General features: G+C 38.7%; 1 protein-coding gene across 1 annotated transcript in view; it reads right to left on the reverse strand.

Moving 5' to 3' along the window:
* Nucleotides 1-15485: 15485 nt before the first annotated feature.
* The window catches only part of b3glcta (beta 3-glucosyltransferase a), a 54396-nt gene continuing 52353 nt past the window's right edge, over nucleotides 15486-17528 (reverse strand). The window contains exons 14-15 of the mRNA XM_034113200.1: nucleotides 17152-17296; nucleotides 15486-16009 (exon numbers count right to left, since the gene is read on the reverse strand). Coding sequence (XP_033969091.1) covers nucleotides 15842-16009; nucleotides 17152-17296 — 313 coding nt within the window. The 3' untranslated portion in view covers nucleotides 15486-15841. The remainder of the gene's footprint in view (nucleotides 16010-17151; nucleotides 17297-17528) is intronic.

Here is a 17528-nt window from a genome sequence, read left to right on the forward strand (position 1 = left end):
AGTGGTGCTGTTTAAAGATTTACAAATCTCTTGAATGCTAAGTGGAAGGACTTTGCATAATGACTTAATAATACCACATGGGATCAAGGCTGTGAAGCTTTTACAAGTTTTTCAGGTCATGCTTGCCCAATCTCCGGATCTTGGCTATTTGATCCATCAATCTCCACGTTTATTATAACGTCACATAACAGGTGGAAACAAATGGGCACCTGTCCTATGTGCAGGGTTAGATCAATACACATAAGGACTATTCAAGGGCTACAAACAAGCCCGCAATCTGCACCTGTTCCCTACTCGGCTGGCCTATTATCAACCTGGGGAGGGAGGGGCTTCATACTGAACACATGCAGCCACTGTGGCCTCTGAAAACAAGAGACCAGGTGAGGTGAACACAATGCGTATCCACTTACAGGAGGTGATTATGTCCTTATGGGTTTGTGCCTCAACAGATATTCGTAGCTTTTGGTGGGAATTTATCTAATTCTCCTGATGGAAGTTTGAATGTTTGGCCAATGTCGGCATGGTACTAACTGTTAATTACATTTTCATCATTGATTCAGTCTTTTATTGCCATGGGCAGGAGTTTATCTGAGGAAGTCAGAAGGGATTATAAATATCAAAAAGGAAAGACTTAAATTATGTTTTTACATCCTTCATTATATCCACTGCCTACAGGCATGCACAGACTCTGTTGTGAGGGGGAGCTACTCTCTCCTAAAGAGGCCTCGATAATGTTATTGGATGTGGTTCAAATGAAAACCCTTAAAATGTTTATTCTGTACTTTTAATGGTACGAGATGCAGGCCTGTTTTTCTTAATTAAACAAGTCAGCTTAAAGAAAAACATCTTTGCACTGACTTTGGAATTACAGTATTATAGATCAGTATTGACAGTAGGGATATAACTATTTTTGATGGAAAGTTTGACAGAGTTTTCATGTGAGAAACTTTTTAGGTCGGCATTAACATGCAAAACAATAGTCTTTACTGGTGCTATTAATGTCAAGTCAGATTAGGTGAACATTATTTACGGTGCTCTTTTGCACAAAGAAACATTTGTTCTGTTTGTTTACCAAAAACCGTACCACACAAAATAATCAAGAGTAAAATAATTTGAGAAGCTTTTTGTGTAAAGGCTTTGTGAGGGTGCGTCTCTACTCTAGAGATATCAAAATGTTCGTCCCATGTCTGACTAACGTACTGTAATAAGCAAGGTATTTATTTTAATGCTATTCATAAAAACAAAAGAGATTCCTTTAGTTTAAGGCACATTTCAGTCTAATAGATATAATACATTACGGGAACTGTTTTCGATAAGGTTGAAATTATGTTTGCCAAACTCACTAACCAGAAATGGGAAAACAAGCACCATCCAAACATCCATCAAGGGTCAGCAGGGGGGGGGGGGGGGGGAAGTCTATCTCTCCATGGTCTCGATGCCTCAAGTAGTCAATAACTAGGGATGGGGCATCTTAATAATTGTACAGTTTTCGAATACTTTTCCCAGCTGAAGTAGCCTATCATGTAGGAGGTTGATGGAAGGAGAAAAGTTAATTTAACGGCCAATAGCTACAGACAATGAAGGGACCCACTTAATGATTATGCAACAGTTATTGACCAGACTATTCTTTCATTGGTGTTTCCTTCTTTCCAACGCAACACAATGCCCTCTACGGTTTTACTTTTACGGACACCTAACTTAGAGAGAAATGTTTATAAAGTAAAGTATTTCGTGTTAGAGTAAAAAACACGCTTTAGTAACTTCAAGTTAACTCTGAATTACAGACTGCAGGTGTCACGCAGATGTACAAAGGAACACAATGCTTCAGGATTGGTTTTCTTTTAGAAAACATGTCAAAACTAAACGACATTTTGTGATTTTTCTGTCACAACTAAACTCCTTTAAAGACTTCTTATCGTTCAGTTGTATTTACAACAGCTCGAAATGCGATTTAACAAGAGTACAACTCGAACCTAGAGCACTATACGACGGCACTATAACTCATGAAAGGCCTGAGAGTTTTCTTCTGGCTTGAAAACAACACAATACGGTTACAGCGCCATAAGATGAAGTGCACAAACTTCAACAGACGTGCCAACGTTTGAAAATATGATAAATACCTTCGGCTACAGCAGGTGCTTTTGCTTTGCTTACTCCATCTCCACTCGAGAAGTGAGTCAAAGTTTGAGCCTCAGCGTCCCTCCAGGCGATCCACTTGTTCGGATGCACTTCTCCGCTCGGTGTCCTCCTCCATCAGCTCTGAGACAGACTCCGCCCCCAGCAGGCCCCTGCTCATGTCCTCCTGAATAATGAAAAGCATGCAAAGCATCGGCTTTCCTCTGCACGCTGACCTGGCTCGGGGCCATGTCAGCGCCCTGTGGAGGGTCTGACTACACACGCTAACATCATCGAGGCTACAATACACCGAGTTAAAAATATCAGGAAACATTTAAGCATGGTGCTCCACAGTCACAAGAAATGTAATAGACAGTCATATGGAACAATGATTTATTCAATGCATTATTAATTAGTTGGGTTGGCCTATTTATTATTAGTAGCCTAAGGTCATTAGCCTACCATATCGAAATAATAAATAAAAAGCCTTGCTAATGTATTTCACTTCATTTTTGCAACTTTTTATCTTTATGAGAACAGCTAATTGGTTTGCAGCACTTCTCCTTCTAATGGGCTTCTACACAAAACATAACTCAGCAGGAAATAAATCCCCATATAAACACCACATCAATACAAGAACATAATCAATGTTACAATAAAGGTACCTGAAATACAATTAAAAAAATATATATATATTACTACAACTGATCCCTCTTCGATAACTGTATCAAAAGTTTGTCCACATCTTGAGTCATTTGTGGATATACTGCTGCAAACATAAAATATTTACAGTACACAGAACTGTCATATAATGAGTTTACACACTTAACGAGCTTCCTGGCTTGTCAGCCATTTCTACACTTACACAAATGTTTAATGGTTGCACAACAAATCAATAAGAAAGGAATATGAAGGAGGAATATAAACTGTAAAAATGATAATGCTAGCCAATTGCCTTGCCTCAAACAAAAGAATATGGAAGAGTTACCTACAAGCTGCAAATGCCACGTAAACCAAAATATAGTATAATGTGTATTGTATTGATGTGTACAGTGAGTCATACCCCTCTTTCAATTTCAGGGAAATTATTTAAAGAAGTCCAGCAGATGGCGTTAAAGAACATGATAAGAGGGAAAATATGTTCAAAGAGAAAAAGGTGAAAGCAGCACAACTGACCTGTATGCTTGGAAAACAATAATGATGAGAATTATGAATACCGAATAATAATATACAGAATAATGGGAGAATGAGTGTTGGAGGGTGTACATAATTCAACTTTAAACACCTACACTTCCTGAGAAAGTACCATCTAAAAATATCTCTCAGGGCTCTTACATGGGTCAGAAGTAAATCAAAATAAGGTCTTGCTTTTTGAAAAGTGACTGTGATATGTGAACTCAGAGCCTCATAGAAACACAGCTGCTGCTGTTAAGAGCAGATCTCCTGACAAGGCTGGTATGCAGTTCAATGGCTGGCCATCAACCTCTTACTGTTTTAGCACTCAGGGAGAGCAAGCTACTGATTCAAGATGATAGGATGCCCGAGAGCTCCGTCTAGACCAGAACAACAACATTGCTTTGTCAACTGTATGCGCACACAGGGCTTGTCATGCTGACAGCAGAGCTGTGAGTCACATAGCACCAGGTGCACGACAAGCCTAAAACATTGTTTTAATTTTGTTATTTTTTTAAATAACTGAGATGGAAAAACTGTGTTGTTCTGATTAAACCAGCATGTATTCAATTCAATACGAAACAGCACTGATGCAATTTCCAATTGAGCCTAAGAACATGTTTCCCGTGTGTGTTTTTTCTTCTAAAGTGAGCCAGGTGTTCTTGGCTGCAACAAATTGCCTGTGGTGATATTTCTGTTAGGGTAGCCATCAAGAAATAACACATGCGTGCACAACACAAAAGAAAGGTAGAATTCAAAGCAGTTGCATAGCTCAGCGCCGCAGCTCTGACCTGATCTGAGTGTTCCTCTGGTTTCTTCGAGGAATATAGAAAAATCCGGATAAAGCAGGATGTGGAGGATTGTCACAGCACAGCACGTAGGTAGTGTTCAGCACTTGAAAGTCTGCAAACCAATTAAAAAGAGATTCTTTAAACCAGCTGTGAGAGCCATGACCCACACAGACATGCATACAATCACATTAGCTATACGTCTTCAGAGTAAGCTACATTTTACTTTCAACTTGGGGATTGTATAAGTTCAATCACTATTTGACATTTTTCAGGGTTATTTGTGATACTCCTGCAGCTATTCCATATGAGATTTCTTGCTACAATGTGAATGTTTTCAGCTTGGAACCAACTACCTCACAGCTGAAAGTTTAAAGCATGATGATCCTTGATTCATGTATTCACTCCTTTAATGGAGAATATGGGTCGTCCTTTGAAATCTTTGATATACAGCTCAAGAGTTCAGTCCCCGACTGAGAGGTGGCTGCAGAGGGAGAAGGCAGTGAAGTGGCGGGTCAGTAGGGGGGATCAAAGCTCTCATGTCTCGCAGTGATGCTTTGACTGCCTGGACTATGCTGTGACGCATGATTCCACCAGAAGTATTGAAGAGGCCACAGATGAACTGTAAAATCATTGGACACACTGATGTGTTGGAGCCACAGTCCTGCTATGGAGGATGTGTGTGTCTATGAGGAAGACGGTATAGTTTTTATCGTCTGACTTCCCATCAAAAATACCAAAGAGTGAGTATCAATATGAGAAACATGGTTTAGAGTTGACTATTTGTGATTCTTAACAAAGAGAAACTTAGCACAATTAGCACTGGAATCTTGGAGAGCACCAAGTTATTCACTGCAGACGATGAAACTGAGAAATGGGTGGGAGTAGATAGTAAGACTAAGCAAAAACTTCAAGGCTACTTGTAAAGCTGGAGATGTATGTCTGGTATTAACTCGTCTCTAACAAACAGCTGGTCGATGAAGCTAACAGTTTTCAGGCAGATGGAAAGTGTACAATTTGCATACAGGACCTTGGAAGGCGTAAAGACAATTATACAAGATATTGTTGATCTTTTTATACCGACATCTTAAGGGCTAAATACTCAAGAATACCTCCTTATCACAATTTTTTGGGATAATCTCCAAAACCTCCCTTGCAAGCTGACATCTCCAAATGATAGTACAAAGTAACTGCTTGTGTGCAGAATGTATGTATCATCCATACAATTCACAAAGCATGCTCATGTTTTCTCTTACCAAGGCTCTGATTGCTTTATGCCAAAGCATACCAAAGGGAAGAGAGAGGCATAATATATAATAAGACCATCCTTCGCTGAATAAAATTGTCTCATGCATTGTATTTCTATTCTGTTTTTTGAATCTGGTTATTTTCTGTGAGCCGTCAAGTGGTCAGGGTCTCACTTAGCAGAGATGTGACACTGTTCTCCACTGCGCTGTTCTGCCACCTCTTGTTATGCGATCTAATGCCATCACAGCAATGGCATGTTTAATGACATAGTGAATATGAAGACTCATTTGCACATGAGAACAATGTTCAATGAAATTCTGTAAGTGAATGTAAGAATCAGCATCTATTGTGCAGCCAAACCTCAGACCAAAAGATAATTATCCCGCATATTAATGGTATTCTCATTCACACCATTTTCCGGAGATAAATTCTCCTTCATTGAAGAGCCATACATTTACATACAAGGTCAAAAGGAACAAGGTATGCTGAGAAATTAAAAGACTATATATTATATTATTCAGATACATCAGTTACGATTGACTTAAGTGCAAATCAGGAGCTGGCCGCTTCAGACACGTAAATGATTTCCTTTTATGCACAGCTAGCCACTTGGCACACCATGCACGGCACTCTGCAGCCCCCATGCTCTGTGCCACTAAGAGGACTTTAATGGGTTTTTCTCTCCACTCTAGATTTAGAAACAAAATCTACTGTCACTTGCTGGTCAGGACATCAGTGGAGTCACACATGTCATGTTTGAGCGCAATTTGCAGGATCAGTTTCACAAACATAGTGTAGCCTTGAGGTGACGTATAAGGAACTTGTAGCTTTACACCCTGATTGTTCGCTTTCAACAGGCAGTGATTATCTGACGTAGGTTCTGCCGATCTGTTATCTACACATGGAACAGACAGATGCTAGTGACACTGAGTCATCTTTCAGAGACAATTTCCCTTTCCTATCTGTAAATAAATGATGGATATGTTCAATTTGCATGTTTCACAGTGATGGATACTTTGGACATTGTCATTTTTTGTTATGAATTTGTAAAGCTGGCTTGTCAATTTGATGTTATTTAGGATGAATGATTACCAACATTGGAAAAACAAATCAGGCTATATCTGTTCTGTGTACCCTGAGCATCACTCTATTGTCAACTTTAAAGATGATTGATTGTTGCTGCCTCACTGGTGCTGGGCTTACAGCATTGTTTGAAATAAATATGAAGACCTTTACATCTCTTTGGGTATAAGAGCAACATCGGCCACACTGTTAGGACTCTGGGAAAGCAGAGGTGGGTACTGTGTATTATTTTCCTGGAACTGATACTCCAATTCATCATCCCCTCTCTGTCTGGTTTCAATCTGTCCTCTACCTGCTAATCTCCCCCCGGGGATATCAGGCATGGGCCTAGCACAAAAGCATGCAGGAAGGCCGCTTGTTTATCTTTGATTCGATCAACAATCTGCCTCTCTGGAAATATATAACACCACACGATGACACAGCTTTAAGTTATGGGGCTGCTGTAAGGAATACCACTCAAAATTAAAAGATACATGCCCAGATCAGCCTATCAAATCACTTTAGGACAGAGTTTTTCTGGGGCAGGGTATAAATCAAATAACATTCATGCATCCTCAGAAGCTGAAGAAGCAAACTCACATAATATTGAAATGGTATAACACTGACAGTTTGAAAGACATCATGGAAAGCGTCAAAAACTATAAATGTAGATAGGAGTGACAGTCATAATACATTATGGATAGGTTTCTGACAATGTTGAAATGAATTTCTAATCCTACTTGTCACTGTCTTATTGACATGCTACTTACAGACCCCAAACGTCTGTCTCAGACCTGAACATTTAAGCTGCTCTCTGCATGCTTTTGTTTTGCAAGGCATGGAATTTGTCCTCTGGTTGTCTCGTAATTTGATTAGTGTGCATGGATGTAAAGGATGAAGGGCAGTGATATCAACTCATTATCTGCAGGAATATGTATTACCCTTTGTGCTGTACACCAATTTGCCTCACATAACAGGATTGGACAACTTCAATCAAAGCCCCTATCAGTGACTAGTACCCATCTCTAACACAAGTTGAAACTAGTTATATAAAGACAAACATTTACCAACACACAGTGCTTATCCTCTCCTATTTACTCAATCAAATGTATTGCTAATTACATCTGTGATGTTTTTTTAATAATGCTGCAGATAAGTAGTGTAAACACTCTGCAGAACAAAAAGCCTTTCAGTCAAGAGGTGACTGCAATAAAAATAAAAATCCATTACAACTTTCCCAAAGCAATCATGCCTGGGTGAGAAGGTTATCGCCAGTGATGAGGACATGCTTACTTGCATCTGAACTTTGTTTGCCTTTGACTGTTCTGTGAGAACGATGAAGTAAAGCGTTCTTTTTTTTCTAAGAATGGTGTACGGCTTTTAGCCATTTAGTACAACAACTTTCACAGATTGTCACCATTTGAGTAAACATGGGGAATCTTTGCTTACTCTGTGAATCTCCTGCCTTTTCATCTAGCTACTGTATATAAGGTCAAAACCTCAATAGATCACACATACGACTGATCTTCTCGCAGCAGTGATGACATTCCCATAAGCCTAAGCTTTATGTGTGTGTATTAATTAACAAATGTTGGCATGCTGACACACTTAACTCTGATGATGAATATGGTAAACATTATACCTTCTAGCCATTAGCATGTTAGCATGCTGATGTAGGCACAGCGAACTGCTGTGTCCAAGAACAGCCTAACAGAGCCACTAGCATTTCAGAACACTCTCCAACAAAATAAAAAATAAAAGAAATGTCAAGTACCTGGAGTCATACACTGCTGTTAATGCAGCTTTGACTCATAACAGGGAAGTACACTACACAGGGAGCACAGTGAAATTACTACATAAAACAAAAGTGGAGAGTGTCTCTATCTGGCCCTCTTCAAAGTTATTGTTCAGAGAGGACAGATGAAACAACAGAGCTCCATTCCATTTAAATGTCACGCTCCATTACATCTATGCTTTTTCTACTCATCAGAGGAAAGTTTCTGCACTCATCATTGCTGCTGTGAATTTGCATGAGGCCTGACTTTAATGAGGCCATGCCAGAGCAATAATAATGGAGACAATAAAGATAATAATAATACTGACAGCCATTTAAGTGATATTAATGACCATTGGGACACATTAGTGTAGAAATACTGGACTGCTATAAGTGGATTTAAACTGAATGGTAGAATTAATCTATCCCTGAGTACCCTGAGTTATTGTTATCAAAGAAAACAAATTGACCTAATCACAGAAAACTAGAACTGGACCAGAACTCTGTCTTTATAAGTTATGGTAAAGCAGCTGAAGGGCAAACTATTTTGAACATAAACTCGCTGGTCCTGAATCTTGTTGCCTTCATCCTGTCGGCAATACAGCTCCTACATTTTCACAGCATGGTCCCCAGCTTCTAAAGAGTCATAATGGCATAAATTAGTAGTCAAACGAAGAAAACAATTTGTACGTTTTTTCAAACCCAACTCTACATCTCACTCCATGTGCATGTATATTTGTACTCTGCTATTTGAGTTTGGATGAGTGGGCACTAATGGATCCAGCAATTAATGTTAACCCATTATTCACATTTTTGTTTGCTGCTTTTCTTTTTACAGTGCAGCATTTCTGGGGAAGATATTGTTAGGATTAGGTACAGACTGTTTGGGCCGAGCGTGATATTATATTAGATTTAAGGGTTAAAACTCTGCATATAACACTGCATGCTAGAAAAAGTGTGTATTCCTAAACTCATTACTGTCAATTATGTAACTTGAATATGAAATTCAGAGGAATAGTGAGGCCTTCAGGTAATGTGAAATGCCTTATTTAGAGCCAGTGTTTGGTGTGTCCATTCTGAGCTAGTTTAAAAACATCTATGAAGGGCTCACACTAAACTTAAGAAAACACAATGATTCTTAGCTTTTGGGGATTATACAAAAATAAATCAACGTAAATAATATACTGTATTTCTGCTGAAAGATCCCCCTAAATACTAAACACTAGCCCTTTAAGAAATACAACCAGCCAGGAAATCTAGATCAAGTGTGCATGAAATGAATTGCTATTCAGTTGTCGCTACCATGCTGCTTGATATTTACCAACAGTTGTCAACACACAGGCAGGGGAGGAAGTTTTAATGAGGTTTGCATACTCTGTGTGGTGCCACCATCAGTACGCATTCTGGAATTAAGCAATTTTCAGGGAGGGTATCCTGGCGAGCTTTATCAAAAGAAAAATACACAAAAAAGACAATGAACCAACATTAACAGTGAACCCAGAGTAGTTGCCGGTCACAGTTAAACACAACAATGAAAACATATTTAGAAATGTAACTTTGGAATTCTTCCTGGGTAATCTGGTTTCTCATTTTTAATTCTGCTCTTCATTGAAATGCATGCTTCAAAACTGCTCTCCACCTAACCCATTATTCTTGCTAAAGGGCTACAGGTCATAAGTTCACGGTATAGTTATTCATGTAGTCTAACACTTTCACTCTAAATATCCTCACAAATGTTAATACGGAACTTTCATTGGGAATTTTGTTTGGGACAAAATGTGAATAGGTCATGAATCAGGGATCAAGGCTGCATTTTAGTAAAATAAATAATGACAACAAATATGTCATTTTCAGGGGGGACATTTGCATGATGAAGATTGTCTCTTTATTTTTACTCCTTTGATGCGCTATCTCCATCAAAAACATTGTTATGTTAGTCTTCCCCGGTTCTAACCTGTGCTTTGCTGCTGGCTGATTTGATTCTGAACATCATAAAACACCACTAACAACATGCCATAAGAGGATTATGAGCTATTCTGAAACGATTCCAATTTTATTTCCCACCATCAACATCAAAGTCAGAAAACTTTGATGTTGAAAATGAAGCATGGTATTTTTACTGCCTAATTTCCTCACAAGCACATGTTGTTTCCAACAGTGTTTTCTGTGTTTCTGGCAACTGTTAGTGGTGCAGATCCTAAAATGTACCAGCTTAAACAACAAGATGTCCATCTGGATGAATTACCACAATTTGATTTACAAATGGAGCTGTGATTAATGACCCATTTGGCAACCTTAAATACTGACATTGGGCAAGGTCATTGTGAGTTCACAGGAAGTGAGGAATCTAACATTGTGTGAAAAACACAGACATCCTTAAGCAGTACTATATGAGATTCCTGTACTTTTGAAAGCTGGACTCACAACTGACTGTTAAAGAACTCAAAATTTTTTGTAACGAACATCACCTTACTACTGTATGATGAAAAGAAAGTCTTCCCTTTCAGGTAATCAAACACTTAAAGTGAGAAGTTCAAACAGTGGCCTCCCATCTTTGATCCAAAAATGTAGAAGGAACAGGGCAGTACTTCCAGACTTTTCTTCGCATATCAGAGCCCACAGCTGTGACTTATGGACCTTATGCTGCTTCTCCTTTCCCACACCTCTCACAATAATTACATTTCATGCAGAGATGAAAGTGAACAGGTGGCTTTTTTCTCTGCTTTCTGTGTCTCAAATGTGGGGGAGGAATTCATCACACCGTGCTGTTTCATTGCACATTTACAGTATCAAAGCACCTGCACACCAAGCTGCTTTGCTCACTTCGTATTTTATGATTATTAAATGTCATATTAAACGGCAGTTTTGCTGAATGTGAAAGCAGACCAGTGTTTTTGTAACACACACTGAAATGGATGTGCCTCAGTCAAGGACAGTTGAATCAGAAGTGGAGTTGCTCCCCAGGTGAAGCAGTGTGTCTCCTAAAAAGATGGGTCAGGTCAAATTCAGAGGACAAACTGTCCGCAGGTATTTCTAAAGCACCAATAACCTCAAAGAGCCACACCATGCCAATACTGGGGGTACAAGATGCTGCATTTCACATTAACATACCAGACAAAACCACAATATACTCCTTAGACTGCGGTAATAAAAGAGGTGTAGGGTTATACTGCTGGAGTAAAATCATACAGCGCATATTTTCCTCCATGACAGTAATACCCAACTCTCCCCTAATCCCGCAGCTGGGTCAACCTCCATACGTGCAGCTCATATAATGTCGGGAACTGGAGGTGAAGGCTCACATAATCAAGTGCTCCCACTCCTTTCTCACTTTCAGCAAACTTGTTGAAGTTAATACTTTTCCTGAGCCCATGAATATCACCTCAAACCTTGTTAATTTTAACACCAATGGTTGGTTAAAAAAAAAACTACACTCCAAACATCCGCATCATTAGCACGTCAGGTTATACTGTATACAGTTCATGTCCATCTCAAAATGTGATGACTGGTCCTTCCCATAAAAATATCAAGTTGCAGTTGAAAATTAAAGTCACACTCCAGAGAAAGTCACACTCCAGAGATTTTCCTCATAAAGATCAGTTTACTTGTCATGAGCAGCACCATTCATCAGCAGGTAACGATTCAAGGTCAGTCCTTACTGCCATCAATGTGCAGCTGTTGAAGAGAACCAATAACTGTTAGTGTATCATAAGGCCATGGGGACGCTATAAAAACTACATTTGGGTCATAAAAAACAACTTAAGATCATGCTGCCAACATAAAATCTCAGGAAATGTTAGTTATTTTTATACTGTCAATGCTGTATTTTGGTGATTTATGTTGAGGTTTGTTATTTGGGTGTTAACTTCTTGACCCTAATACCAATTTTATCTTTGCTCTTTTTGTATACTGTATAGTAGTATCCATAAAAAGTTAATCACACAGGAAAATATGCATACGGTAAGTGCATCTCCAGTATATCAGCAGACTCCACTCTCATCTTGGACAGCTAATACCCCTCTCCCCATCAGGCGGGTGATACAGTGTCGCATGCAGTCTCTGCAGATACACAGAGTCTGTCGTTCCCCTGCCAATACAACTGATTAACTCAGAATGATAGTCTGGGTCTCCTCAGCACAAACTCACATACTGCCTCACATCCCTACAGTATGCTTTCCTCAGTTCCTATTATTTATTTATGCTGAGCGTACAGTAATTTGACACAATTTTTTTCCCCCATGGTGTATGTCATTAGTTGTAGTTTGATATATATATTTTTTTTTTCTTCCGGCGCTGCTTTTTTCACGTCCTTGTTGCTGCAACTTCCATGTTCAAGACAATTTTCCCTGCCAACCAGAATACAATATATATTGATCCAATCTAATTTTCTTTTGGAATAAGAGAGTGAGAATGCAGGAATATTAGGATCTTATTCCCTATCAGTCTGACAGCACAATATATAATTTACTATTGACCTCACTATAACATTAATCTTGTGTAAGCGGTGGTTAAGAACTTGTAGCTATCTGACCTTGAACACTTGTCCTTGTCCTGGCTTTTATTGCAACCCGCCCACTTACCGGTACATCTGCACACGTTCACCCTCTGTAAAAACCACTCTGCCTCTCTACAAGAGATCCCTCTCAAGCCCCGTATAACAATTTGACACTGAGTTTCTTCTGTTAGGTGAAATTGTGCAAGCACAATTATATTACCCTTACAGAACACCTTGCAATTATACATTTACATGAAAATAATTTATTGGACAGCCTTGTCAGCTTTCATTAGCATGATTCACTTGCAAATAGACAAGCAAAGAGATGGCTCCTGCTGATGAACACCTTTTGCATGCATAATGTTCAAAATCAGTCCCTAACTTGATTGGATAGTATCGGTTAAAATGTCCGTTGATATAAAGTTGTTAACAATGTCAGCAATGTTACACATAGGGTTCATCAAATCTTCCAGTCTCACTTCATTTGGCACGATTTATGTGTGTTTGGGAATGTCAGTGTATAAATTAGCAACGTATGTTTATATATGCAGTATATATACAGTTTATATATGTTTTTCTAAATATAAGAGAAGTCTTACAGTCACTGTTGTTCCCTGAAGCGATGGAAAACAGATTGGCAACAAGTGAGATCACCGAGTGATGATAAAAGCGTCAGCTGAGCCGACTGACAGTGATTTGAGATGACTGTGGCAGCTTTTCTCTTCTACTCCCTTATGGAGACCCTGCTGGTCACAGTGAATACTCTGAGGAAAACGCACTCAAGTTCAAACAGATATAACTGAAAATTCAAACTTTTCCAAGTGCTATCCAGCCGATCTCTCCATGGCTCACACATTCTTTCATTTCGACAAAGCTTTGTGAATATTAATCCGGCCATTTGAACCCCAGATTTCACAAAGATAAAGGCAGACTACATGTAATTTACTGCTTCACATGATGGAGAGTCCACAAAAAACCTTTTCAGCTCCTGTTTCCAACAAAATCCACAGTATTCTAAAGGGTTAGTCCAAACATCAAAATAAGATATCCACAGTTTTAAGAGGGCCTAGTGAGAGAAAGTATCTCAGAGGCAGATATTAAACTAGCAAAACCAAAAAACGACCTTTATAACAAAATATGTAGTTGGAGTTTTTAAAATCTTAAAAGGATGAATTGTGTTAAGCCTCAGAGACATAATGACCAAGTCGGCCAAATCTCCCTGGATGATAGAAATGGGGACAATGGACAAAAAAGGAACATAGTTAGAAAAGTTCACAGAGCAATATTGTAGCACAAATGTCTAAAATGAAGGCACTAAAATCCCTTTAGTGAGTGACTATAATGATCATCACATTAAAATGTTACATTCAAAGCTGCAGTGCTGATGTCAAGGCAAGGACATCACTTTGTAGACTAAGGACACTTAAAAAATAATTTCAATCTGTAAAATCTCTGCAGGAGTTTACAGGTCAAATTAACACAAGGTAGACCAATAAAATAAATAATAATGAAAGAATTCTGTATTTTTCCTGACCTAATAATAATATAAACCAGCAGTTCAAAATTCCAACAGGGGTTAGCTCAGTTTATCTAAAAACTCAGAAGCTGCACTGAACAGAAAATAGACAATGTCTTTTGGAGGAAATACAGAACTACACTCTTCTCCCTGTTTGACTGTTTTGGACGAGGATTAAAGCTTTAAATTCAACATCAAACAAAGTCTAACCCGAGTCGGAAGTTGTTGCTGACACACTAGAACAATTGGCGAAGCAAGCATGTTGTGTGGACCTGCTTAGAATTAAGGAGGATTTCCCTCAGTGCTGTCTTACCACCACTCATCTCTCCATGTGTGGGTGAGTCCCTCAAGGAATTTAACTTGTTTCCTGCAAAAAGGCTACAATTCATAGGTGTGTGAGCAGATGTCTCCTTGACTTATTGCACTGGTCAAATGCCTGAGGCGAAATGACTTCTCATGAACTCGAGCTGGCCTTCTGTGCTATTAGGACAGTGTAAATTTAGCACCACATTACTAACAGAGGGACATTTTCTGTATTACAGTAGGTCTTCCATGGACTGACAGTAATGGCATTTTCAAATTTTCATTAGCGCAGTGTAATTAATCTGAAGCAATTCATAGAAATCAGGTCTTTCTAATGCTTTCGCCACCATGAGGCAGCAGCCGGCTCCATTTCTTTCTGAATGAAGTATTACAGCTGCAAATGATTCTTTTAGCGTGGCAAACAGCCAGGAGGAAGGTTTAATTCTTCAACTGAGGCTCAAGGTCTATAAACAACCTTTAATGATCAGCAAATCATTGGGTCTTCCAATTCATTTTTTTATATGAGACAAATCATTGTGTGAGAAAAAAGGTCCTAATGAAAAATGTGTATAGACATTGATAAAACTAATTTCTACCTCATTCTGCAGGATATCAGCTTATATATTACAAGAAAGTATGTCTATGAAATTCATGCTCCTTTTTAGTTCCTGCAATTGGGTTCAAAGAGAGCATTGAGAAACAGATGGTCTTGGAGTAGTAAGTAAGTAAAAACAAAAGTAATGTAAAGTTAAGACTCTTATCTGCCTAAGCAGAAGTTGGACCCTTTTAATAATGGAGTAATTCTAAACCTTCAGCTTACTTTAGAGCTGTAATGCCTTAAACTGCACCAACACAGCATGTGTTTTACTGTCTTAGTCTTAGCCTCAATTAACCTTTAACATACATTATAAATAACTTCTGGTAATATAATTTAGTTTATATCAGTTAATTACTGGTTTAAACTAAATCATATTTTAAGCCTTGAATGAAAACGAACGCACACAGTTCTGAAGTATTTATACTTTTATGTCAAAATAGAGCACATTGTACAGCATTAGTGATTTTTTTTTTAAAGACACAGTATCTCCCAGAGAAGATCTCTGTAGGGTTGAGATTATTCATAGGATATAACTATACACATATTGTGTGCATATTTCCAAAATAACATGCAACTCAGTCATGAAGACACTCACAGATTTAGTCATGGACACACACTCACATGGTCCCTCTTAATAACACTTCAACATTAACAATACAAAAACATTTACATCTGTGAAGGGCAATATTTCAGGTCCATGACTTCCATGACACGAACACACACACACACACACACACATTCACACAGGCTAGTTGTGTGCTTAAAATGTTTATAACTCTGTCTTAGTGCTTTTATCGAGTCCCTCTGCAGCTTTTGTCCTCAAGTCATCCTTCAGCCATTTGTTGAAAACAGCAATGGGGTCGATGTTCCAGTGTTTATGGAAAGAGATGGGCACCTGGTGAGCTAAGAAGTCTCTGGCGTAGTCCTCTGGGCGTGCCTGAAAGGTAAGATTAAGTACAGTAATTTATATCTGGAAGCAGCGACAAGAGATTGTGTGCAAGTGCTGCAGGCTACAAGAATGAAGGCATGAAAGAGTATGTGGAAACAGATAGTGCATACTGAAAACTGAGCAACTGGAACCATTGTTTGTATAAAGGGATTCAAACGAGAATAAATGTTGAGGCAATTTGTTAATGTTATTGTCTGATTCATTGACAGAGTTACCATTCATTTTGGGTTAAATCAATATGTTGCTTTTTCAAACTAATTTCACTCATCTCTGCTAATCGAGACAGTGAGTGGTTTTGATGTCTTTTGGTTGACACAACTCTCACTCTGCTGTCTGTGTTGAACAAATACAACTTTTTCACAGAAGGCAGGTTGACATTTCACAGTAGGAAAGCACAAAATGTTGAAGTTATTAAATGAACAATGGCTGAATTCCATTTAGATTCTTCAGTTTTGTTATTATGCATGCTGGCTCACTGTCACAACCTACTGAGATACTTGCATAGAGCTCTTGTTAATGTATTGTTATGTATAAATACACACATGCTTTTCCTAGTATGACAAGCTGACTTCCGACTTGACAACATGGATGCCCATTCGGATCCATTGTAATTGTAATTAGACTTATATATAATTTATATAGTGCCTAAATGTCATTGCAAAATATCTTTAACCTTTAAAAAAACAATTCTGCAGAAATCAATGAGATGTCCAATGATGTGGATAGTTGCAAGTTATACACATGCAAGTCATCCCATGAGCCCCATGTGGCGTGAATGTGACATGATACTGCCTCACATATTTATTCTGTTTGCTCTCAGAAATTCCTGATATCCTCAACTCATAAGTACTGAGATTTAAGCGCATCGTGAAGAAAAAACACCTGTGGGGGTGTGCAATGCCTTTGATATCAGAAATTGGCCAGTTGTGTTGTTGACTACAAATAAGAATTGTATTGGCACTAAGCCGAAACAATTTTTCCAGTATATTTTTGCTAAAGAAATATTGTGATTGTGATGTGATTGGATTTTCATTCCAAGAAAAGAGGGGAAAAAAACTCAGTATGACCACCTTAGGTACAAATACACAGATGGGGACACACAGAATGTATTGAAAGATTGTGAATACTACCTGGTGGAAAAGAGCACTGTGTGTGACAGGAAGTCCAATGGCATTGAGGCACATTCCCAGCACCATGTCATCCGGCGCATCATTGCTGTAGCACTTACAGCCGCTGTTCAGGAGCTGGACCACAGCCTCCCTGCTGAACACCATACTGCAGCCACACAAAGAGGGACATCAGAGAGAGAGCAGATACACAACGCAGCTACATTCAGACAATTTAACTGAACTGTAAATTATCAGTTTAGAGTTATTGTTAGAAATGACCAGAAAAGAATAAGCATGTCTTTCAACTGTCATCTTAAGCTTATTCTATTCAGTCGGTAAGAGGGCGGCAGCGTAGAGAGTAAAACTGAAAAACAAGCCGTGAGGGAGATGTGGCTCTG

Source organism: Trematomus bernacchii, unplaced genomic scaffold, assembly GCF_902827165.1.
Source record: "Trematomus bernacchii unplaced genomic scaffold, fTreBer1.1, whole genome shotgun sequence".
Taxonomy (NCBI): domain Eukaryota; kingdom Metazoa; phylum Chordata; class Actinopteri; order Perciformes; family Nototheniidae; genus Trematomus; species Trematomus bernacchii.